This window comes from Schistocerca americana, chromosome 1 (assembly GCF_021461395.2).
Source record: "Schistocerca americana isolate TAMUIC-IGC-003095 chromosome 1, iqSchAmer2.1, whole genome shotgun sequence".
Taxonomy (NCBI): Eukaryota; Metazoa; Arthropoda; class Insecta; order Orthoptera; family Acrididae; genus Schistocerca; species Schistocerca americana.
This window is the reverse complement of record NC_060119.1, coordinates 1,105,837,829-1,105,864,143: the sequence shown is the minus strand read 5'-3', so window position 1 is coordinate 1,105,864,143 and position 26,315 is coordinate 1,105,837,829. Positions and strand designations below refer to the sequence as shown.

Sequence of the window (26,315 nt, the reverse complement as noted above, 5' to 3'; positions counted from 1 at the left end):
TGTAGGATTAAGGTTTTTTAAGAAGGATTGAGATGCAAGGCTGGAAGTCAGAAATTCCTGGAAGGTTTGGAGAGGGTGATTTTGAGGAAGAGGAGGTGGGTCCCGCTGTGACGGAGGACGGAACTGTTCCAGGCAGGGTTCAATTTGGATGGTGTCTTGAGAAGTCGGATCATTAGCAGTAGGATTAGGATCATTTTTCTTCGTGGCAAAGTGATACTTCCAGCAGAGAGTACGGGTGTAGGACAGTAAATCTTTGACGAGGGCTGTTTGGTTGAATCTGGGAGTGGGGCTGAAGGTGAGGCCTTTGGATAGGACAGAGGTTTCAGATTGGGAGAGAGGTTTGGAGGAAAGGTTAACTACTGAATTAGGGTGTTGTGTTTCCAGATTGTGTTGATCGGAATTTTGAGGTTTTGGAGGGAGTGGAGCTGGAAGTGGGAGATTGAGTAGATGGGAGAGACTGGGTTTGTGTGCAATGAGAGGAGGTGGAGGTTTGCTGGAAAGGTTGTGAAGGGTAAGTGAGTTGCCTTTCCGGAGGTGGGAAACCAGGAGATTGGATAGTTTTTTGAGGTGGAGGGTGGCATGCTGTTCTAATTTACGGTTGGCCTGTAGGAGGATGCTCTGGAAGCCTTCTTGGTTACCCAAGTCTGCCAACCCAAAGTTTGGTACAGATTTATTGATGACATCTTTATGATCTGGACTCACAGTGAAGAAAAACTCCAGAATTTCCTCTCCAACCTCAACTCCTTTGGTTCCATCAGATTCACCTGGTCCTATTCCAAATCCCATGCCACTTTCCTTGACGTTGACCTCCACCTGTCCAATGGCCAACTTCACACGTCCGTCCACATCAAACCCACCAACAAGCAACAGTACCTCCATTATGACAGCTGCCACCCATTCCACATCAAACGGTCCCTTCCCTACAGCCTAGGTCTTCGTGGCAAACGAATCTGCTCCAGTCCGGAATCCCTGAATCAGTACACCAACAACCTGAAAACAGCTTTCGCATCCCGCAACTACCCTCCCGACCTGGTACAGAAGCAAATAACCAGAGCCACTTCCTCGTCCCCTCAAACCCAGAATCCCCCACAGAAAAAACACAAAAGAGCCCCACTTGTGACAGGATACTTTCCGGGACTGGACCAGACTCTGAATGTGGCTCTCCAGCAGGGATACGACTTCCTCAAATCCTGCCCTGAAATGAGATCCATCCTTCATGAAATCCTCCCCACTCCGCCAAGAGTGTCTTTCCACCGTCCACCTAACCTTCGTAACCTGTTAGTTCATCCCTATGAAATCCCCAAACCACCTTCCCTACCCTCTGGCTCCTATCCTTGTAACCGCCCCCGATGCAAAACCTGTCCCATGCACCCTCCCACCACCACCTACTCCAGTCTTGTAACCCGGAAGGTGTACACGATCAAAGGCAGAGCCACGTGTGAAAGCACCCACGTGATTTACCAACTGACCTGCCTACACTGTGATGCATTCTATGTGGGAATGAGCAGCAACAAACTGTCCATTCGCATGAATGGACACAGGCAGACAGTGTTTGTTGGTAATGAGGATCACCCTGTGGCTAAACATGCCTTGGTGCACAGCCAGCACATCTTGGCACAGTGTTACACCGTCCGGGTTATCTGGATACTTCCCACCAACACCAACCTATCCGAACTCCGGAGATGGGAACTTGCCCTTCAGTATATCCTCTCTTCTCGTCATCCGCCAGGCCTCAATCTCCGCTAATTTCAAGTTGCCGCCACTCGTACCTCACCTGTCTTTCAACAACTTCTTTGCCTCTACACTTCTGCCTCGACTGACATCTCTGCCCAAACTCTTTGTCTTTAAATATGTCTGCTTGTGTCTGTATGTGTGGATGGATATGTGCGTGTGTGCGAGTGTATACCTGTCCTTTTTTCCCCCTAAGGTAAGTCTTTCCGCTCCCGGGATTGGAATGACTCCTTACCCTCTCCCTTAAAACCCACTTCCTTTCGTCTTCCCCTCTCCTTCCTTCTTTCCTGATGAGGCAACAGTTTGTTGCGAAAGCTTGAATTTTGTGTGTATGTTTGTGTTTGTTTGTGTGTCTATCGACCTGCCAGCGCTTTCGTTCGGTAAGTCACCTCATCTTTGATTTTATATATAATTTTTCCCACGTGGAATGTTTCCTTCTATTATAACAATAAGTACTCAAGTTGACATCCATCAAGATGTTAGTGACAAGCTCCTATTATTGGTTGCAGAGTTTTGTAAAATGTTAGTGATATGCTCCCACTAGTGGTTGCAGAATCTCGTCTCTGTTTACGTGGCCCCTTGTAGTGCCACCCCAGAATGTCACTGCACCACCACCTTGTTGCATGTGTGGGTGACAGTGCTGGAGATGTTCAATACTAGCAGGTTGACTTCAGATACATTGTGTGCAATAATCAGCCTACACACAGATCCAAATTTTGTCCAGAAATGACATGTAATGCCAATCATGGGGCACCCATTCTGCATGATTTCTTGCCCACCTGTAACAGAGTCCATGATGATGTAGCGTACATTTTGGTTGTCATGGTCATTGGGAATGGAGATTCTCATGTTGCAGTCATCTTCTGACAGTTTCATGTCTTTGAGTGCCAGATTCAATTCTGGAGCAGTTGACCCACAGTTCCCTTTGACTCAAAAGTTGTAGATATCGATCATCCTTTGCGCCTGTCAAGATTGGACAGCCTGTGTGGTGTATGTCCTTAACGCTGCCTGTCAGTTGAGACTGGACAGCCTGTGTGGTGTATGTCCTCAATACTGCCTGTCAATTGAAACTAATTCCGTGTCTACACCACATCACTTTCACTTTGGTGCATACGTCGAGCATCTTCCATGGTTACAAGTGTTCTGCTTGTAATGTGATGATGCGGACGCAATCATTGATCATGCTTGCCCTCTATTGTACCACAGATGTGCCTGATGCATCCCTACTGGTGCTTTACTTTCAGCTGAAACGCTGCAGTCCATTTAAGTGTGGTTGATTGGTACAGGAACAGTCACAGTGGCAACACATCTATATGGCATATCGGGATGATGCAAAAGTTTTGTTGATATTTGTATTATAGACCACTTTCTCAAACACATTTGAAAAGACTAAAGTGGTCTCTCCCCACAGTGTTCTCGTGATTGTACTTGCTACCAGTTCACCTCCTGAAGAATGTATGTTAAAAAGCATTCTACAATCTGAAGCGTGATTTATTTGTGGGTAGTAAATTCCTCGTTATATTTGTGTTTCAATCTCAATGTTATGGACTCTATAATAGTGATGCATCTTTGCTCTGCCATGAGCAACACTACAGATAATTGTGTTGAAGGTATATTCATTTTCTACTAAGCAGTGAAGGAAAGATATTGTTTGTATTGTCAGTTGACCATTTTCTGTTGTACAGTCAGCATTTTCTTTCTCCTAAACTGCTACCAAAGCCTTAAAATAATATTTTGTGTCACATCTAATGCTGAAAGCTGTTAGGACTGTGGTACATGTCTGGGTATTCTACCAGTAAAACAGTGTTCACGTACTATCTTTGTTTTATTATAATGCATACTTAACAGAGAGAATGAATAAATGAGTGAGTGAATAAGCTTACATAAAGCACAAAAAAAGTAAATAACTATCACTTGTCAGGTTAGGAGCCTTACAAGATGTGTGTCATAAATAAAGGATTTATTGCCTTAATTATCTCTCTGCATGGATCAGCTTGTGTTTGCAGAGTGGTATGGGCAAATTCTTCATGTGAGAGTGTCCTACATTCATCATATTGTTACTTGTACTTTTGGAAGAATGAGTTCAAATACCTGGAAAAATGCCACATGTGAGTTACAGTCAGTTTATTAATGAGAGTGCTGATCCCTGACTGATGATGAGTATTAAACTGGAATTTCTTGATTTATGGCAGTGCCCAGTCACGCTTCCTGAGGGAACTTTCCAGACAATTTCGTACTTCAGTTGGGAGTCTCTTGAATACCATTTGCATTGATCTCATAGATGTTTTCAACATGGTTGATTAATGCTGTACTTTTGGCTGTACAACTGAATTGTTATGCACAATATTTTTATGACTGGCCCAGTCACCTTCATCTGCTGCAAGGTGTTAGTTGTACTTGCTGCCTGGAATCAACAACTCGCTTGTATATCCGAAACCACATTATTAAACATTTGCATTACCGAGTAACTATCTTACATCAGTACTTGTCATGGAATGATCTACTTCTTGAGATGTTGGAAAATTGAATATTGAGGACTTGAGTTCTGGGGTGGTTGAAATAGCAGGTAATGGGGTTAAACACAATGTTTTATACACTTATAGATAAAGTGATAGTAAATGCACAACAAAGGAATATGTATTATTACCATTTGTACCAAGCGAGCAAATGAATATATAGAGAGAATTATAGGAGAATTATAATGCTATTATGAATAGAATATCTTAAGCTGAAATGGCATAAGAGTACTCTGACAACTGTGTTTCAAAGCCTCGGATAAAAGCATTGGTTACTAGTTGGAGGCCGTGAATTCAGCTTGCAGAGTGATCTAGTTTTTCTTTGCCTTTTCGTCATGTTTCTCCAAGTGACTGTGACAGTGTGTGGCTTAGCTGCTTGATTTGCTCTCTTTACAGCACAGTTGGGTGTTCGTGTAATGGTTGGCACACATTATGAAAAATTAAAAAAGTTCTGTCCCTGGGTTTATTGGTATTCATTATTGTTATTATTATTATTATTATTATTATTATTATTATTATTCTTTCCTGTCCCAGACATTATGTCTGGTTAAAGATGGAAAGTGATGCGGACCTTGATCAAGCGTGACTTTCTTTTAACTGTATGGTATATGTTACATTGCATTTAGGAACTTTCGGGTAATTGACTATGTATCAATAATTACAGATTTCTGTAGTTGTATATATACGTTTGGGTGTAGCTGTATTGTGTTGATGTACTGGTGGATATTGTGTGGTATGACTCCTGTAGTTGATAGTATAATTGGTATGATGTCAACTTTATCCTGATGCCACATGTCTTTGACTTCCTCAGCCAGTTGGATGTATTTTTCAATTTTTTCTCCTGTTTTCTTCTGTATATTTGTTGTATTGGGTATGGATATTTCGATCAGTTGTGTTAATTTCTTCTTTTTATTGGTGAGTATGATGTTAGGTTTGTTATGTGATGTTGTTTTATCTGTTATAATGGTTCGGTTCCAGTATAATTTGTATTCATCATTCTCCAGTACATTTTGTGGTGCATACTTGTATGTGGGGGCATGTTGTTTTATTAGTTTATGTTGTATAGCAAGTTGTTGATGCTACATTGTCATGTCTTCTGGGGTATTCTGTATTTGCTAGTATTGTACATCCGCTTGTCATGTGATCTACTGTTTCTATTTGTTGTTTGCATTTATCTGTTGTGGTATTGGGATCTTTAATAATATGCTTGCTGTAATATCTGGTGTTTATTGTTTGATCCTGTATTGCAATCATGAATCCTTCTGTCTCACTGTATATATTGCCTTTTCTTAGCCATGTGTTGGATGCGTCTTGATCGATGTGTAGCTGTGTTAGATGATACGGGTGCTTGCCATGTAGTGTTTTCTTTTTTCAATTTACTTTCTTCGTATCTGTTGATGTTATGTGATCTAAAGGGTTGTAGAAGTGGTTATGAAATTGCAGTGGTGTAGCAGATGTATTTATATGAGTGAGTGCTTTGTGTATTTTGCTAATTTCTGCTCGTTCTATAAAGAATTTTCTTAAATTGTCTACCTGTCCATAATGTAGGTTTTTTATGTCAATAAATCCCCTTCCTCCTTCCTTTCTGCTTAATGTGAATCTTTCTGTTGCTGAATGTATATGATGTATTCTATATTTGTGGCATTGTGATCGTGTAAGTGTATTGAGTGCTTCTAGGTCTGTGTTACTCCATTTCACTACTCCAAATGAGTAGGTCAATATTGGTATAGCATAGGTACTTATAGCTTTTGTTTCTTGCTGTCAATTCTGTTTTCAGTATTTTTGTTAGTCTTTGTCTATATTTTTCTTTTAGTTCTTCTTTAATATTTGTATTATCTATTCCTATTTTTTGTCTGTATCCTAGATATTTATAGACATCTGTTTTTGCCATCGTTTCTATGCAGTCGCTGTGGTTATCCAATATGTAATCTTCTTGTTTAGTGTGTTTTCCCAGACCATGCTATTTTTCTTACACTTGTCTGTTCCAAAAGCCATATTTATATCATTGCTGAATACTTCTGTTATCTTTAGTAATGGGTTGAGTTGTTGATTCGTTGCTGCCAGTAGTTTTAGATCATCCATGTATAGCAAATGTGTAATTTTGTGTTGGTATGTTCCAGTAATATTGTATCCATAATTTGTATTATTTAGCATGTTGGATAGTGGGTTCAGAGCAAGGCAGAACCAGAAAGGACTTAATGAGTCTCCTTGGTATATTCCACGCTTAATCTGTATTGGCTGTAATGTGATATTATTTGAATTTGTTTGGATATTAAGTGTGGTTTTCCAATTTTTCATTACTAATTTTAGGAACTGTATCAATTTAGGGTCTACTTTGTATATTTCCAATATTTGTAGTAACCATGAGTGGGGTACACTATCAAAAGCTTTTCGGTGATCAATGTATGCGTAGTGTAGCGACCTTTGTTTAGTTTTAGCTTGATATGTCACCTCTCCATCTATTATCAGTTGCTCTTTACATCCTCGTGCTCCTTTGCAACAGCCTTTTTGTTCTTCATTTATAATTTTTTTCTGTGTTGCATGTGTCATTAATTTCTGTGTAATGACTGAAGTTAATATTTTGTATATTGTTGGTAGGCATGTTATGGGGCGATATTTTGCTGGGTTTGCTTTGTCTGCTTGATCTTTAGGTTTCAGATAAGTTATTCCATGTGTAAGTGTATCAGGGAATGTGTATGGGTCTGCAATGTAACTGTTAAATAATTTAGTTAGATGTGAATGTGTTGAGGTGAACTTCTTGATGTGTCGACAGAAGTGCCGACACAGTGTTATTTTGAGGGAGCCGATAGGCACGCTATAAGCTCACGCAGAATATCTTGAAGTCTGAAACAGGATACTTATTAATGTTATAAAGAAAAGTATGTAGCTGCTAGAATACTTAACTTTTAATTTTTCCTTGTTGTATACATCGTTCTTGATGAGACATTTCATACGATAACTATCAAACTATGTAAGGCTAATGGTGCCTTGCTAGGTCGTAGCCATGGACTTAGCTGAAGGCTATTCTAACTGTCTCTCGGCAAATGAGAGAAAGGCTTTGTCAGTGTAGTCGCTAGCAAAGTCGTCGTACAACTGGGGCGAGTGCTATATCGTATCTCGAGACCTGCCTTGTGGTGGCGCTCGGTCTGCGATCACACAGTGGCGACACGCGGGTCCGACATGTACTAAATGGACCGCGGCCGATTTAAGCTACCACCTAGCAAGTGTGGTGTCTGGCGGTGACACCACACTTCTTTAGCTAGAAATTTGCTATTTTATCTTTTCCAGGGGCTTTCCAATTGTGCGTAGAATTAATTGCTTGGGTGACTTCATGTTGCAAAATTATCACTTCAGGCATTTGTGGTATCATCTTGTATGTGTCTGTTTCTGCTTGTATCCACCGTGCATGCCTGTTATGTTGTACCGGGTTTGACCATATGTTGCTCCAGAAGTGTTCCATGTCTGTTATGTTTGGTGGATTGTCTATTTTAATGTGTGTGTTATCTATTGTCTGGTAAAATTTCTTTTGGTTTGTGTTGAATGTTTGGTTTTGTTTCCTTCTATTTTCACCCTTTTTGTATCTTCTAAGTCGTTTGGCCAATGCTTGTAATTTCTGCTTCTTTTCATCTAATTGCTCTATCGATTCTTGTTGTGAGTGTTTACCTAACCTTTTTCGTTTTTTGTCTGATATTTCATTTCTTATAAATTGTGTTAGCTGTCCGATGTCTTTTCTCAGTTTTTCTATTCCGATCTGTAGCCTGTGTTGCCATGCTGGTTTTGTGGGTTTCTTCTGTGTGTTGGTTTGTTCTGATCTCTGCCTAGTGTGTATATTTAGTGTAGTGAGTGCTCCTATATAAACCAGTAATTGTAACTCTTCCATAGTTGTATTTTCATTTATTTTGTTGTGTATGATTGTGTTGATAGTTGTTGTTATTGTTTAGTCTTGTGGGTTATTTGGTGGTCTATGCAAGAATGGGCTAATGTCTGTATTTGTGTCTTTGTATTCTATATATGTTAGCTGAAATTTTTCTTGTATATCTAACATGTGTGTCACTTCATGTTCTATTTGTGCTTGTTCTGGTGGCCGTCTTAAGATGTCGTTTTCCTCTGATTGTTTAATTGATGCGTTGTGTTCTTGGTTTGTTTGCTCTGGGATGTTTGAGTTCATTACTGTATTTTCTTCTTCTTCTGATTGCACATTATTTTGTTCCAGTATTTGTTGTACTTGTTGTTTGATGTTTTCTAATTCTGACTGGGGTATCCTGTTATTTTTTATTATTACACGGATCTGATCAGCTAGTCGTTGTTCTATTAAATATTTTAATTCTGGGTATCTGGTGATAAATGTTGTGTATACTTGTGATCTGTATCCAGTTGTGTTGGTTCCTAAGTTTGTTGCTTGGTAATAACAGAACATGAGGTGTCAGTTAACTTCATCTGACCATCTCATCCTCTGTCTTTGTTTTCGTTCTAGGGTGGTTGCAGGAGGCATATCCTGCAAAACACCTCTATTTGGATTTAAATCATTTTCCGTGTGGCTAGCAGTGTCGTTACCATTGTGGACGGGCATAGGGTTCAAGCGTCGTCCCCGACAATGACAACGCTTGTCCGAGGCTTCATTAGTTCTGTCCTAAACCAACTAATCACACTAAAAGGGGGGTTGGCCCTATTAGTGGTTTGTTCTTTTCATCGCCTTTTACGACTGGCAGAACATACCGGAGGTCTATTCTTTTCCCGGGCCTCCACGGGGTTTATTATTATTATTATTATTATTATTATTATTATTCCAGTTTGGCCAACTCAAGACCACTGGTGAAAAAGCTGATTCATGACGTAGAATCCCCCCACCTGCTGTTGTTTCCTTTGTTCTTCTGTCCTTTTCTCTCCTCTGTTCTTCAGAGGTTTTTTTTCTGAAACCTTTGAATTTGTGTATCTTTTCCCTGACTTCATGTCTGTCATTTCATCCCCATCCGGCAGGCAGGTCGCCCACTGTGGCGTTGCATTTAATAAGACCTGCACCAAGGCGGCCGGACCTGCCCTGTAAGGGGCCTCCCGGCCAATGACGTCAAACGCTCATTTCCATTTTCATGTCTCCTCCCTAGGTCTTTGTCTGTTGTTCCATTTAAGAAATCTACACTCCTGGAAATTGAAATAAGAACACCGTGAATTCATTGTCCCAGGAAGGGGAAACTTTATTGACACATTCCTGGGGCCAGATACATCACATGATCACACTGACAGAACCACAGCCACATAGACGCAGGCAACAGAGCATGCACAATGTCGGCACTAGTACAGTGTATATCCACCTTTCGCAGCAATGCAGGCTGCTATTCTCCCATGGAGACGATTGTAGAGATGCTGGATGTAGTCCTGTGGAACGGCTTGCCATGCCATTTCCACCTGGCGCCTCAGTTGGACCAGCGTTCGTGCTGGACGTGCAGACCGTGTGAGACGACGCTTCATCCAGTCCCAAACATGCTCAATGGGGGACAGATCTGGAGATCTTGCTGGCCAGGGTAGTTGACTTACACCTTCTAGAGCACGTTGGGTGGCACGGGATACATGCGGACGTGCATTGTCCTGTTGGAACAACAAGTTCCCTTGCCGGTCTAGGAATGGTAGAACGATGGGTTCGATGACGGTTTGGATGTACCGTGCACTATTCAGTGTCCCCTCGACGATCACCAGTGGTGTACGGCCAGTGTAGGAGATCGCTCCCCACACCATGATGCCGGGTGTTGGCCCTGTGTGCCACGGTCGTATGCAGTCCTGATTGTGGCGCTCACCTGCACGGCGCCAAACACGCATACGACCATCATTGGCACCAAGGCAGAAGCGACTCTCATCGCTGAAGACGACACGTCTCCATTCGTCCCTCCATTCACGCCTGTCGCGACACCACTGGAGGCGGGCTGCACGATGTTGGGGCGTGAGCGGAAGACGGCCTAACGGTGTGCGGGACCGTAGCCCAGCTTCATGGAGACGGTTGCGAATGGTCCTCGCCGATACCCCAGGAGCAACAGTGTCCCTAATTTGCTGGGAAGTGGCGGTGCGGTCCCCTACGGCACTGCGTAGGATCCTACGGTCTTGGCGTGCATCCGTGCGTCGCTGCGGTCCGGTCCCAGGTCGACGGGCATGTGCACCTTCCGCCGACCACTGGCGACAACATCGATGTACTGTGGAGACCTCACGCCCCACGTGTTGAGCAATTCGGCGGTACGTCCACCCGGCCTCCCGCATGCCCACTATACGCCCTCGCTCAAAGTCTGTCAACTGCACATACGGTTCACGTCCACGTTGTCGCGGCATGCTACCAGTGTTAAAGACTGCGATGGAGCCCCGTATGCCACGGCAAACTGGCTGACACTGACGGCGGCGGTGCACAAATGCTGCACAGCTAGCGCCATTCGACGGCCAACACCGCGGTTCCTGGTGTGTCCGCTGTGCCGTGCATGTGATCATTGCTTGTACAGCCCTCTCGCAGTGTCCGGAGCAAGTATGGTGGGTCTGACACACCGGTGTCAATGTGTTCTTTTTTCCATTTCCAGGAGTGTATATTTTATCACTTTCTCCTTTTTTGACTGTGTCAGTTATAATTAAAAATATTTCTTAACTTATATAACCATGAAAATTGGATTTTTTACTAATTGTCAATAGAAGTTGAGTACTTACTTTTTTAAGCCTCTTGTTATCCATTACTTTCATGTGACTGTAAAATGTAATCCTTCACTTTCTCATTGTAGCTCTTATAATCTCAGTTATTTTCTTGCATGTCCTTGTTGCATCTCACTTTCATACTTTGAACCCAAAATCATTCAAATTATTATGGTTTCCTTCTTCTGCAAATAATTTAACTGTTTGGCTGTGTTTATGGTCTTGCATTCTGAGCAATAAAGGCACCTGGTTTTAATCACCACATTTTAATGCCTCAATTTCATAATGATAGGTAAGGACTTTTTAAAATTGTGTGTGATTACTGTTAAGTAAAATGCCACTTCCATTTTTCTGGCTATGATTTTGTTTGCTGCTTTGCCCAGAGCATTTGGCTGGATTATTTCTCCCAAGTACTTAAATTCAGAAATTCCATTTATTTTCCAAATTTTGATTTCATATATTTTGGTGCATCTTTAAAATTGGTCATGGATATGGTTTCTTTCAAACGAAATTTATAATCCAATTTTTCTGCTACCTCTTGGAAAAAGTTTGTTTATTTTGATGCATGTTCACTGCTAAGATTGCTAAATGACCAGGAAGAGCTGAGCAGTCAATTTCAAGGTTATCTCTCTTTCTTCCAACTTTTACTTTATTTATTTCCTTTTCTATTATTTTTCTCCATTCCCATACTCATAACAATTTAGACAGTCCATCCCCCTGCCTCACAAATTGGCATTAATGTGATGACCAAATCTGTGGGCACAGTTGCTACATGCGTGTATTGAAAAACATTCTTTTTTTTTTTTCTTTTTCTGTAGCTACTGCAACAAGCACTTTTGGAGAATAAGCAGCTGCATGAAAAAATTGCAGAGAATATTAACAGAGTTATGAGGATACCCAGTGATGGTCCTTCAGAATCTCAGCTTCCAGTAGCACCTCCCCCGGAAAGTCTGCCAGTACCATGTGATGGCATGATGAATGAACTGGATCAAGCTATCAAGACCATTGTACATCAAACTGAACAGGACCCTCTGTTTGAAAGTTTTCTTGAAGAAATACTAGGTGAGTCCTGCCAGTGTGTTCAATTTATTGCAAATTTCCAAATAGTTTGTGTTGTCAGCCATATACACTACTGGCCATTAAAATTGCTACACCATGAAGATGATATGCTACAGACGCGAAATTTAACCAACAGGAAGAAGATGCTGTGATATGCAAATGATTAGCTTTTCAGAGAATTCGCACGAGGTTGGTGCCGGTGGCTACACCTACAGCGTGCTGACATGAGGAAAGTTTCCAACCAATTTCTCATACACAAACAGCAGTTGACTGGCGTTGCCTGGTGAAACGTTGTTGTGATGCCACGTGTAAGGAGGAGAAATGCGTACTATCACGTTTCCGACTTTGATAAAGGTCGGATTGTAGCCTATCGCAATTGCAGTTTATCGTATTGTGACATTGCTGCTCGCGTTGGTCGAGATTCAATGACTGTTAGCGGAATATGGAATCGGTGGGTTCAGGAGGATAATACGGAACACTGTGCTGGATCCCAACGGCCTCGTATCACTAGCAGTCGAGATGACACGCATCTTATCCGCATGGCTGTAACGGATAGTGCAGTCACGTCTCGATCCTTGAGTCAACAGATGGGGACGTATGCAAGACAACAACCATCTGCACGAACAGTTCGCCAACGTTTGCAGCAGCATGGACTATCAGCTCGAAGACCATGGCTGCGGTTACCCTTGACGCTGCATTACAGACAGAAGCGCTTGTGATGGTGTACTCAACGACGAACCTGGGTGCACGAATGGCAAAACGTCATTTTTTCGGATGAATCCAGGTTCTGTTTACAGCATCATGATGGTCGCATCCATGTTTGGCAACATCGCAGTGAACGCACATTGGAAGCGTGTAATTCGTCATCGCCATATTGGCGTATCACCCGGCGTGATGGTATGGTGTGCCATTGGTTACACGTCTCGGTCACCTCTTGTTCACTTTGTCGGCACTTTGAATAGTGAATGTTACATTTCAGATGTGTTGCGACCCGTGGCTCTACCCTTCATTCAATCCCTGCGAAACCCTACGTTTCAGCAGGATAATGCATGACCGCATGTTGCTGGTCCTATACGGGCCTTTCTGGATACAGAAAAAGTTTGACTGCTGCCCTGGCCATCACATTCTCCAGATTTCTCACTAGTTGAAAACGTCTGGTCAAAGGTGGCCGAGCAAATGGCTCGTCACAAAACGCCAGTCACTACTCTTGATGAACTGTGGTATAGTGTTGAAGCTGCATTGGCCTGTACACGCTATCCAAGCTCTGTTTGACTCGATGCCCAGGCATATCAGGGCCTTTATTACGGCCAGAGGTGGTGGTTCTGGGCACTGATTTCTCAGGATCTATGCACCGAAATTGCGTGAAAATGTAATCACATGTCAGTTCTTGTATAATATATTTGTCCAATTAATACCCGTTTATCATCTGCGTTTCTTCTTGGTGTAGTGATTTTAATGGCCAGTAGTGTAATTCGGTCTGAAAAAAAAAAAAACTGTAAAATGGCAAGAATTTAATTATTTTATTGTGCTCTAACAAACAAAGTATGTACCTTTATTGCTTCTTGTCTCTGTGACATGAGAAACCATGAACTTTGGCATAAGTAGTTAGTTGCGTGTTCTATAGATTGTATTTGTAAAGAGACATTATACATGGCACATTCCATTTGTACTTCAGCTATGTGAATTCACTAAGAATTATTTATGTGTGACTAAATTGTGGTCATTTTGTTGTGTTACTTCCTTTAATAACGGTTTTTTGGCATAGTGGTTATCGAAGCAAGACAGTTTTAATTTGGATTTAAGACCAATTTCAAAGGGCAGTGTTTCTATATAATGACAGTGTGTTTATTTTATATTCTATAAGTGCATGTATTAATATTGTTTGTGTGTGTGTGTGTGTGTGTGTGTGTGTGTGTGTGTGTGAGAGAGAGAGAGAGAGAGAGAGAGAGAGAGAGAGAGAGATATTATTACTGTGTTTCTCCAAAAAGGACCTGCACTTCATATAAATAACGGTTGGCACGTGTCTGAAACATGAAAGTTCAGTGGAGGGACTGATATCTATACTGAAACATGGTAAAAATTACAGATTATCCATCAATACTCTTTCAGAAACCTCGGATTACTCATTTAATAAAGAAATAAAATAATTTGAGAACTTGTTTTGAATCATCCCTCTATTGTGCTTTTAGTTTTGATTTGTAAAGTGCTCTGATTATTTGAAATACAGTTGATGTGTCAAATAATTTCTTGAGAATTTAGATTTATTTTATTTTTTGTACGAATTTATCTTATAAATATGTACAGTTTGTATAAATAATTTAATTGGGAAAAAAAACAACTTCTTACCAAGCAGTGGCAGAACACACACCTAAAAGGAGGTTACAATTAGGCAAGCTTTTGGAGCCAGTAGCTCTTTCTTCAAGCAGAGGGATGCAGGAAAAGGACTGGAAAGATATTGGAAAAGAGGTAGGTTTCGAAAAAGTCACCCAGAACTACAGGTCAGGGAAGACTTACTAGATGGAAAGAAATGGACAGATTGATTGTTGGGGACTGCGCCGGACGAGATTTCAACCTGAGAGCTTAAATGTGGTAGACAGGGTAAATCACAGGGCAGAAATTACTGCTTAAACATTGTGCAAGAGTTAATAAGAGTGAAAAACTAGGTGCATTTGCACATAACAGAGAGATGGGAGGGTGCGATGAAAAATAGACAAGATAAGAAAATGAAAGATCTAGAAAACTAAAATGGAGTAAAAAAAAGGAGTAGTTACTGTGATGAAACGCTGAGACGAAAGAAATTAATGTACAATAAGGCTAGGTCCCACCTGCGAAGTTCTGAGAAGCTGGTGTATGGAGGAAGAATCCAGATGGCGTGTGTGTGTGAAACAGGCACCGAGGTCACAACAGTCATGTTTTAGAGCATGCTCTGCAACGGGATATTGTGTGTTGCCAGTATACACCATCTGCCTATGGCCATTCATCCTAATTGATAATTTGGTGGTAGTCATGCCGATGTAAAATGCCGAACAGTTTTTAGATAATGAGATTTTCACTCTGCAGCGGAGTGTGCGGCAATATGAAACTTCCTGGCAGATTAAAACTGTGTGCTGGACTGAGACTCGAATTCAGGACCTTTGCCTTTTGCGGGCAAGTGCTCTACTGACTGAGTTACCCACGCACGACTCATGACCCATCCTCACAGCTTTAATTCTGCCAGTACCTCGATTTTACATAACAGCTGGTATATAATGTGTCATTTTACAGGCGGTTCTCCCTTTGATAGTGTGTGTTTTGCCAGTTACAGCTCTGGAATAGGAGATGGGAGAAGGGTGCGTAGTGCAAGTCTTGCGGTGGGGACAGAAACAGGGATAGGAGCCATAGGGTAGCAAGACGGATGCAGAAGGACCATAAGGTCTGACAAGAATATGTGGAGATTAGGAAGACGGCGCAAAGTTTTTCTAGGTGTGGTGGGCAAAATCTCAGAATGGGCCTTATTTCAGGGCATTATTTTAAGAAGTCATGGCCTTGTCGAAGTATCTGATTAATACATTTCAGGCCAGGATAATAATGAGTGACCAGTGGTGTGCTCCGAAGTTGTTTTTTGGGGGGATCATCAGTACCAGGATTGGATGTGGTGGCCCAGGAAATCTGCTTTTGAACTAGGCTGATGGGGCAATTATGACTATTGAAGGCTGAGGTGAGAATTGTGGTGTATTGCCGTAAAGAGTCTGCATCTGAAGAAATATGTTTACCTCGAATGTCAACTCTGTATGGCTGGGAACGTTTGACATGGAAAGGAACGCAACTGTCGAACTGTAAGTACTGTTGTTTATTAGTAGGTTTAAACATATAACATGACTTTAAACATATAACACGTCAGCCACAGTTGCAAATACTTTACGTAGGTTTCAGCCAAAATAATTTGGTCTTCTCCAGAAGCTATTGACACCAAACTATTGTGTGCCAAAGTTTGGCCATGTCAAGTATAAAACTATAGCACTGTAGTACCCAGTCATAAATCAACTGCGCGGACGAGGTCTATAGGCCGCGAGAGCTGTGCCGGAACTAATCGCAGCAAGCAGCTATGTACCGAGCACCGCTGATGGTCATGCGCATGCGTGCGTGGGAATATAGATGCTTAACAGTAGCTACCTTTATGTTAAGGGATTGGACTAATATAAGCATTAAAACTGTTTATGGCGTAATATGTAGCCGAACTTACTTCTGAGGAGAAAGAGAACCCTATAAATGGCTTTGGAGCCCGTAAGAAAGACTTGCTATTCTGGCAAAATTATTGCTCAGTTTTGAATATGTTAGTATTTGACTAAAGAAAGTGGAGTCAGGTGTCAGCGACTGCAAAGGCAACGTAACATCAGGGCCAGTGAAGCAAAGGTTGAAAACTTTCGAAAAAGTTCTCATTTCTCAATTGTAGCTGGTCATTAAGTAGGTTTTCTTTATCATGCAACAGGTGTTTCAAGATTTGCAACTTCTCAGTGATGTCAATCCTAGTGCCTTTAACCTCACAATTTAATAGCTCTGTGTTATTTGGTGGATTGGGAGCATGGACCAATCGAACAACATGATCGGCAAAAGTCGAGCCACACATGCCATCACCACTTTTCGTGGGTATATGTTCTTTATATCTAGCTGAGAGGTCTCTCCCTGTCTGGCCGATGTAATAACTCGGGCAATCACTAAAAGTGATTTTGTACAACCCAGAACAAGATAATTTGTCATTAGTATTCTTTAACGAGTGGACCAAGTTCTTTTTGAGGCTGTTATTCATAGAATATGCAATCTTAAAGCCGTGGCTCTTTAAGAGTCGTCCTATTTTATAAGGTGCTTTGCCTATGAAGGGCATAGAAATGAAGCTAGTAGAGTTATCCTCTGGTGCGACACCTAGTGTAGATGAGGTTGCAGTTTTTTTATCTGTTTTCTTGTTAAAGAACTATCTCTCAATTTCTGGTTTATGTCCATTATTATAGGCAATAACTTCTAGGGTTTGTAACTCATTCTCCATTACGTCTGCTGAAAGAGGAATGCTGAGCGCTCGATTTATGCAAGAATGGAAGAAGGCCATTTTGTGGGCTTGGGGGTGTGTAGAGTTGGCTGGGATGATATTATCGGAAAATGTATTCTTCCGAAAAATCTTAAACATAATACGGTTGTCCTCTATTGCCAAATTTAGGTCTAAATAGTTCAAAGATCTATTGGGAGATTCATTTTCCACCGTAAAGTTTATTTTCTTGTGGAGTTTATTGAAAGTTGTGAAAATTTGGTCTATATCATCTTGAGAGCCATTAATTATGAAGAGTAAGTTGTCTACATATACTTGCTGTAATGTAAACACTGTCTGGCCTTTTACATCAGCATGACTAGCACCAAATTATTAATTAGTATGGATGGGCATAGGCAGAGTGTGTGTACTGGCAACACACAATATCATGTTGCAGAGCATGCTCTACAACATGACAATCATGGCCTTGGTGCTTGTTTCACCACACACACCATCCGGATTCTTCCGCCATACACCAGTTTCTCAAAACTCCGCAGGTGGGAACTAGTGCTACAACATGTCCTTGGTTCTCGCCACCCACCTGGCCTTAATTTACATTAATTTCTTTCATGTCAGCATTTCTTCCCAGTAACTCTTTGATTTCTTTACTCCATTTTAGTTTTCTGGATCTTTAATTTTCTTACCTTGTCTGTTTTTCTTCCCCCCCCTCTTCCACCTATGTTACGTACAACGCACTTAGCGTTTCACTCTTATTAACTCATGCACAATGTTTAAGCAGTAATCTCTGTCCTGCGTTTTACCCTGTCTACCACCTTTAAGCTCTAAGGTTTTCAAATCTCGTCCGGTGCAGTCCATAACCATCAAACTTTCCATCTCATTCCATCCATTAAGTTTTCCCTGACTTGCAGTTCTGGGTGACTTTTTTGAAACCTACCCTTTTTCCAAAACCTTTCCAGTCCTTTTCAAAAACCTTTCCAGTCCTTTTCCTTCATCCCTCTTCCTTCCCCTTCAACCCTTCTGCCTGAATAAGGAGACTGTGGCTCCAAAAGCTTGCCTAATTCTAAGTTTATTTTATGTGTGTGTTCTGCCGCTGCTTGGTGAATTGATTTTTTATCTATCCAGTTACATTATTTTTTCAAAAATTGATTAATTTCGTTGTTATATGCAGTTGTTATGGCAGTATTCTGTTGACCAAGTCTGGAATGTAATGTCAGCATGCAAGGCAGCAAGAAAATTGTTGAAGGTTTTGTGGACACATTGAAAAAGGATATTTTAAAGATAATATACCAGATAGTCTTCTACTTAAATAATTGTGTGTGGTACAATTATATTGTCTTATGAATATTACTGTGTAATATCGACCAATCATTTTGAGTAAAATTTGTTAAACCTGTGGAGCTTGGTTTTGAAATAAACATTGATACATTAAAAACAAATGAAGCAAAACAGAAAAATACATTAAAAACAAATGAAGCAAAACAGAAAAAGTTCTATGAATGTAGTTGAATGTGCTTTTTCTATCACTTCTGATGGAAAAAAAGCATGAATTATTCTGTGAAGACAGCTAAGGAGTGACTTGATGTGCTCACAGTATGTGCAGTCAGTTATCAATGAAGAGATTATCACTGAGACATTTTTGATGGTTTTATTTGATAGATTATAAGGATTAATAGATTCTAGGTCATTCCTCTTGCTACTGCAAGCAAAAGAGATGGCTCTGAGATGTTACTGTGAGTCACTAATGTGAAACTTACTCTATTGGGGTGGCCTAATACAAACTGGCACAGTGATGAGAGATAGAGAGAGAGAGAGAGAGAGAGAGAGAGAGAGAGAGAGAGAGAGAGAGAAGTTTATGCCCTCCATGATCAATTTTAAATGTTTAGCTGTAAGACACCAGGTTGACAGTGAAAACAATGTGGGATATATTCTGTCTTTTGTGGCTGTAATAAGTCTTTTTTAGATCACAAGAAAGCCCATGTGGTTCATAATGCTTCTGGTTTTAATAAAAAATACAAAACCAGGAGAAAACAAAATTTTTTTCCTAATTATATTTGTAACTATTAAACTAACATAAAGTTACTATTTCTTTTACGAATTATATAATACTTATAAATAAGTTGTGAAAGCAGCAATAAAATATAAATGCTGAGGGAAGATAACTTGATGACAGTGTCAGAACAGGGTCATTAATTTGGAACCGTGTAATATTTTCCAAATAACCACAGGACAGAAAGGCACCATTTTGGAGCTACAGCTATAAAATGACAGCAGTCAATGACATGTGCATGGAAGTGTGTGCATTTCAACCAATTTCCCCCGTTAATGCTTACAATGGTAAAGAGTACAGTAATTAAATAAACTAAGCAAACTTTAAAATCTATCCATGGCTCACTACATTATAATTAAATTTTTTGTGAGGTTTGCTGGATAAAGCTTGAAAATTAAATCAGGTACACTAAAAGTGGTTCTGTTATTTATAATGAAATCTAAAGGCCATTTGTTTTAATTTGCTATTTACATAGGGCATGGCTGAACTTTCACTTCCACAAGTACAGTATGTCAGTTAGGGCGAATTAAGATTACTGTGAAAAAGAAAGTAGAAATTAAATATTAAATTCTCTCTCCCTCTCTTTTCACATTATTTACAGTAAACGCTTGAAATTCCTGCCTCTAGTATTTCTACAATGCAACAGGTGCAGTGAAAAATAACCACACCCCCAGGAAGCTCACTCCTCTTCGTTGAGTACGTTCTTGGCTACCAGGGGTCCCAGCCTTTGCAGCACTACCTCGCCTTTCTGTGCTGCAAACTTACACTTTGACTATCTCTTACCTCCTCTGTCTTTCCGTCGGATGGTCCTTTTGGTGCAGGCACTGCCTGTACTTAGTTCACGACTTTGGTCTTGTTTTCTAGTTTCACCCCCAGTGCTATCTTCAACTTCCACTAATGCTTACGTGGCCCCCATTATTGGATTTGACATGCCATCTTTTCCAAATTTTACAGCAGTGCGTGTCATGGTGGAAGGTCATTCACTGTGGTGTATGCTCCACCTCTGTGCACTTTCATGCTGGCATCCTTCCTCCTTGTTGTCGTACGCCCAAAACCCAGCACGGTAGCCATCCTCTTGTGAAAGGTCATCAAGTACTTGCATGGTGGTAACCCCAGACCACGCAGGGATCACATTGTTGGTGCTTGCGCTGCATAGTTCCCGTATGTGCCATGGAGTAAGTGCCCATCATGACTGGGACACAGGGACTCCTGGCAACAGCTTTCTGGCCAGGTAGCTGATGCTGTGACTGGGTGGCGCCCGTGGGAAGAGCCCTGTTCGTAGTGTGTGGCACCATGGCAGATAGTTCACACTTGAAGCAACTTAAAACTTTCTCCTGCTGGTGGTTGCATGGCCCCACCAGTATCTTCACTTGAAAGGCCTTGTATGATTCCGCTTGTGGTTGCATGGCCCCACCAGTATCTTCACTTGGAAAGGCCTTGTATGATTCCACTAAGTACTACCCCAATGCATTCCATTCCCTGGTCACACCATGAGAGGAACGCAGGACTATACGACAAGGAGCAAAATCCTTCCCCCAATACCTGGTCTGTACCAGGATTGACAGGGACACCTTTTTGGCCACAAAGACTTTATCTTTTGTTGCAACACATTGAGGACAAATATGGACAAGTTGCAGCCATCTCTAGGATGAAGAGCGGTTCCCTCCTGATTCAAATGTCATCTCCTACCCAGTCGCAGGTACTGCTTTCTTATGAATTTTGATTGTCTAGCTCGACATCAGTCTCAATATGGTCCAGGGCATCATCTTCCATCATGATCTTCTGGAATCTGATGATGAGCTGCAGGCCAATTTAGAACGACAGGGTGTGTACTTCATCCGGTGCGTCCATAGGAGACCAAGGGAAAACAGAGTTGCTACTAGGTCCTTCATCTTGGCCTTTGGGAAGGTCAAGGTGATGGTCTACCAGTATGATGTGAAGCCCTATATTCCTCCTCCTTTAAGATGCTTCAGGTGTATGAAGTTCAGACATGTCATCCTGTTGCAATGCCACCTCTGTCTGCAGGGATTGTGTACATCCTCTCCACACAAACGTTACTTGTGCCCCTCCCCCCATCTGTGTAAACTACGGAGAGCTTCACTCTCCCTTCTCACCAGATTGCTCCATTTTTAAGCATGGAAAGCAAGGCCAGGAGTATAAGACACTGGACAAACTCACATATCAAGAGGTCAGTAAAAAGTGTGTGTGTTAATCCCATACACATGACATAATCTTTCACTACAGCTGCATCATCATCGCTTTCTCTGTCAATGGTGCTTTCCTCTGTTGCGCCTCTTACAGGGAGCCCCCCAGCCAGGTGGTAGCCCTTCTGGTGCTTCGTGCTTCCACCAAAACCGCTTTGGGAGAATTGGCTCCACACCTGCTAGAGACTCTGGTCCCCATCCCCCAGCCAGAGGTGCCTCAACCTCCTTCGGCTTCCCTAGCTGGGAAGAGATCCCTCAGGACTTTTCCTTCCATGGTTCTTGCTGGTCCACAGCCAAACGTCGGCCTGTGGCTGAAGGAACCACAGGCTGCTGGCCTGTGGACTTCTCCTTCTTCCTCTATCCCTGAAACCAATTCATGGAAACCTCCTCAGTCCTCATCTTTTAAGGAGGAGGAGGACAAGAAGGATAAAAAGGTGTCCTCTAAGGTGAAGGTAACTCCGGGGCCCCCCACACCACTGGACTCTGCATGTACTATTCCTGTGTCCTAGTTGGAGATCCCAGTTGACTCCTGAGACATTAGATCTCCCCAGGCAGTGTGCCGCAGAACCTATGTCAGTGGATCCCTGACGTCTCAGTTGGTAACAGCACATGACCCTGGGCCATAAGCTGCCACCTGCCTGAGGAAAATTAAGGAGACCACAACCCAATGGCAGTATTCCCTGCATGATTCTTGCAAGGAATCCACCATCTTCTGTAGACTCCACATTGGCCACACTTGGTGGACCCATGACCACATTCTCAGATGTGAGGATCCTTCTCACTGGCAATTTGAAGCCCACCTGATAGTGGCCCACTTAGTCATAGACTGCCTTAATGTGGCTGCTTTGAGGTGGCATCTTAATCTTCCTGGCACTCTACCTCTGGTGCTAGCAGATGACACCAACTTGACTGATATGATGTCACATTTTTCGCTTGAAGGTGGCTTCTATTTATCCCAGTACAGTAGGGCTTTTTGGCCTCATTGACCACGTGAGGGGTTGGCGGGGCACTCCTGGCCCCCTCCCCAAAATGACCAGTGGTAGCTCATGCTGGTTGACCAAACCTGGCCTCTAGACTTTCCACCTTTGTATACTCATATCTTTTCTTTTTCATTTCTTGGTTTTAATGCTCTGTCTTGACTGATCTTCGAACGATTTGTCTGTGCTCTCTTTTTTCTTGGCTTTTATCATGCTTTTTATTGTGTTTGTTACACTCAGGCTTTCCAGAGTTTGTCATTCGCCTCCTTCCTTTGACAACTACTCCTAGTTTACCACTTAATGGATAAAGGAAATGATGACCTTGCAGTTTAGTCCCTTTCACCAAACCAACCAACTGACCAAAAACAACAACAGCAAGAACTACAAGGTAACATAGCATTGTCGAATGAAACAGGTCTGTTGGACATATGCAAACACGTTTGCTTCCTGGACAAACTTCACTGTGCGTGGTGTTAATTGGCTGTCTTTTATGGCTCCACCTCGACAATAGTGCATTTTCAACATATGGTTGCTTGGAAAATTTCATTTGATTTGACTTCCCACGCCACTACCTTGCATACAAAATTTCCAACATTCCAAACATTGGACAAGTTGAATGAATCTCTTATGTAAGGCCCCTAACTTATGAGTCTTTTCCCCATATCTGACTGTAATAAAATGATTTTCTTCCAGACATCTTGGATTGGTCTCATTCACAACAGTAAGAATATGGTGTGTTTCTTCCCCATAAAATGAAGCGATTGAGAAATAGCATCTGTGTTGCAGTGAGGAATCAGGAATTCTACAATAAGGTTCCACTATAATATCGTTTGAGTATTTCATTCGAGCATGTGTACAACTCAAAACTTATTCAACAGCTATGTTAATTTTTGTTGGTAACTTTTTACATCACAAGATTTTCATTAAGTTCTATATCTTTTAAAATTTGTGGAAGATGTCCAGAATCATCCACAAATGCTTTTATTTTATCATCATAAAGGTTTTGAGGCCACTGTTCTTACCTTCATGTAGCTATTTTGTTTCTTATGTAGCGACAGTATACATGGTGTGTTGTCTTGTCTTGTACTGTGTCAGAAATAGTTACATTTTTTAATTTAAAGTTTGAAGATTTTTGAACAATTTAAATAAATTGAAAAACTGTTGTGTATGCTATGTATGTGATGTTAAACCATGTCTCATTAACTTGTTCAGTTTTCTGATAATTAACATCATGTCATATGTGTACCATGGACTTTAGTTTTTTAATCAATCTAAGCCATCCAGTCAGAAGTGGGACCATCTGTTTTGATACTTCTCCCACAGCACAGCAGCAGATAATGTGGTACTGAAGACATGCACTGTATGTATGTATATCAAGTATATGATGAGTGAGCGGATTAAGGACAAAATGACTCACTGTAGTTTAATAACAAAATTTGGCAAATGCTGAGGAAGTAGAGATTGTTGCATTCTCAGTAGAAGATCTTGCTGAGAACGTGAAAAAATACTGGTACTATGTAAAATGCTAAGTGGGTTGAAGGCATCTATCTGGTTACTTATCGAACAGTCATATATGGCAGTAGAAGACAGAAAAAGAGCTAAAGAAATACATTTAGGGGGATCGTACAAACATATCACCGTTTGACTTGCCACACAGACTCCCTTATGGAGGAAATAATAATAGGTATCCTTCAAGTAGAGAAGCAACTGAAATAATTGAAACATATAAGTTTCCAGGTGCAGATAGAATCCCAATTCAGTTTTAGGGGGTATTCTACGGCATTGACCTCTTAATCATCTTACATTTATTGTGAATCTCTCACTCGGTGCAAACTCACAAGATAACTGGAAATAAAGTGCAAGTGACTCCTGTGTATAAGAAGGTAAAAGAACTGACCTGCAAAATTACAGACCAAAATGCTTAACATTGGTTTGCTGCATAATTTGGAGCATATTCTGAGTTTGAATATAATAAATTTCGTTGAGACAGAAAACCTTCTGTCCACAAAATAACATCGCTCATGTGAAACTCAGCTTGCCTTTTACTTGTATAATGCCCTGTGAATCATGTATGAAGGGCAGCAGTCCATATTCCTAGATTTTTGGAAAGCATTGACACAGTGCCCCATTACAGATAGTTAACGTAAGTTCGAGCATACAGAGTACAATCCCAGATATGTGCATGGCTCAAATTCTTCTTAAGTAAAAGAATCCAGTACACTGTCCTCAACAGCAAGTGTTCATCAGAGGCAAGGGTATCATCAGGAGTGCTCCAGGGAATTGTGATATGTTCGCTTTTTTTCTTTGTGTTCATAAGTGATCTGGCTGACAGAATGAGCAGCAATCTGTGGCTGTTTGCTGATGACACTGGTGTATGGGAAGGTGGCAGTTGTTATAAGATTGTATACCCGGGCCGGTGAAACTTGTCACTTGACAGCTTGCGTGTAGTTGGTTATACTGCGATTGTGAGGTTGCAATTGCTGCCACAGCATATGCCCACAACTCCGAAGTACGTTTTGTAGATGTAAGCTACAATCAATGTTTATACGTAGGTGAAACAGAGTAGGTACGTTTTTCTAACAATGGAGAGAACGACGACGGAGACTAAGCATTTGATAGTATACGAAGCTTGTAAATAAAAACACCCATAGTTTATGACGGTATCTATGAACAGTCGTTCTGAATTGTTACTGTAATAGCTGAATGTAAAACTTCGTATAATAATGTAAACCTAAACATACCAAAGAACACACTATCCACACTCATAGAAAGAAATGAAGCAAAACACGCTCAGCCTACCCGATTGCAGAGAGAAAGAATTAATTCTGCATAGATTTACACTCACCAATTTACGATGTAAATGGCGCAATTCCATCCAGTTCTCCTTCACTATCATCAGAACCGGCGCCAAAGCTGTTGTCTTCGTGTCATCATCATCATCATCATCATTGTCATCATCATGAGAAATCATTAATTGTTCATTTTCATTTACAATGTCATCTATAGCCTGTACTTCTCTTATGAGTTTAGCAACATCGTCTACTTTTTTTCCTCCATGACTTAGCATCTACAGCAGTAAGACCTTCATGTACCAATCTTTCCACTTCTGTTATAGTAAAAGTCTTGTTGTTACTTCTAATGTACACCTTGACTTCACTTGAAGCCGGCAACATGGCATCGATGCAGGAACCGGCTTTTGTTCGGTGCTGTTATTGTTCAGAAGACGCAGCGCCTCGTGTTCCTCACTTGTTTGTCAGTTATATTGCCAGCTTCATGGTGCTTGGGGAGTGACCTTGAAGTGTAAGGTTTCAGTGGCCCGGGTTTAGAAGGATACAAGATGATTTAGAAAAATTTCTGCATGGTGTGATAAATGGCAGCTAGCTCTAAATGCAGAGCAGTGTAAGTTAATGCAGGTGAGTAGGAAAAAAATCCCGTATAGTTTGAATACAGCATTAATAGTGTGCTGCTTAACACAGCCACAATGATTAAATGTCTGGGTGTAATGTTGCAAAGCAATATGAAATGGAATATGCATATTAGGATGGTTGTAGGCAAAGCGAATGGCTGACCATTCGTGAGTGGTTGGTGTCCCCACCAGGTTAGATAAAATTTGGAGGTGGGCTGCTAGATTTGTTACTGGTAAGTTTGATCAACACATGAGTACTATGGAGATGCATTGTGAACTCTAATGGCAATTCCTGGAGGAAAGACAATTTTCTTTTTGTGAAACGTTATTGGAAAAATTTAGAGATCTGGCATTTGAAGCTGACTGTAGAATGGTTCTAGTGCCGCAAATCTACATTTCGTCAGAAGACCACAAAGATAAGATGAGAGAGATTAAGGCTTGTACAGAGGCATACAGGCAGTTTTTTTCTCTTGCTCTGTCTGTGAATGGAACAGGAAAGGAAATGACTAGTAGTGGTACTAAGTACCTGTTGCCATACTGTGGCTTGTGGAATATGTATGTAGATGTATACATTTGTGCATGAGCATAGTTGGGAATCAATTATCGTAATATAACATTTCAAAAGCATTTGTGGCTCTTTGCAGTCTTCTCCAGTAATCTCTAATTGAGTAACAGCCATGGAGTTTACTGAGATCTTGTAA

The 26,315-nt window shown here is 41.3% G+C and overlaps 1 protein-coding gene across 1 annotated transcript in view; it reads left to right on the top strand.

Moving 5' to 3' along the window:
• LOC124596634 overlaps positions 1-26,315 on the top strand; it is a 265,721-nt gene that overhangs the window by 49,493 nt on the left and 189,913 nt on the right. The window contains exon 7 of the mRNA XM_047135866.1: positions 11,723-11,966. Within this exon, the coding sequence (XP_046991822.1) occupies positions 11,723-11,966 (244 nt within the window). The remainder of the gene's footprint in view (positions 1-11,722; positions 11,967-26,315) is intronic.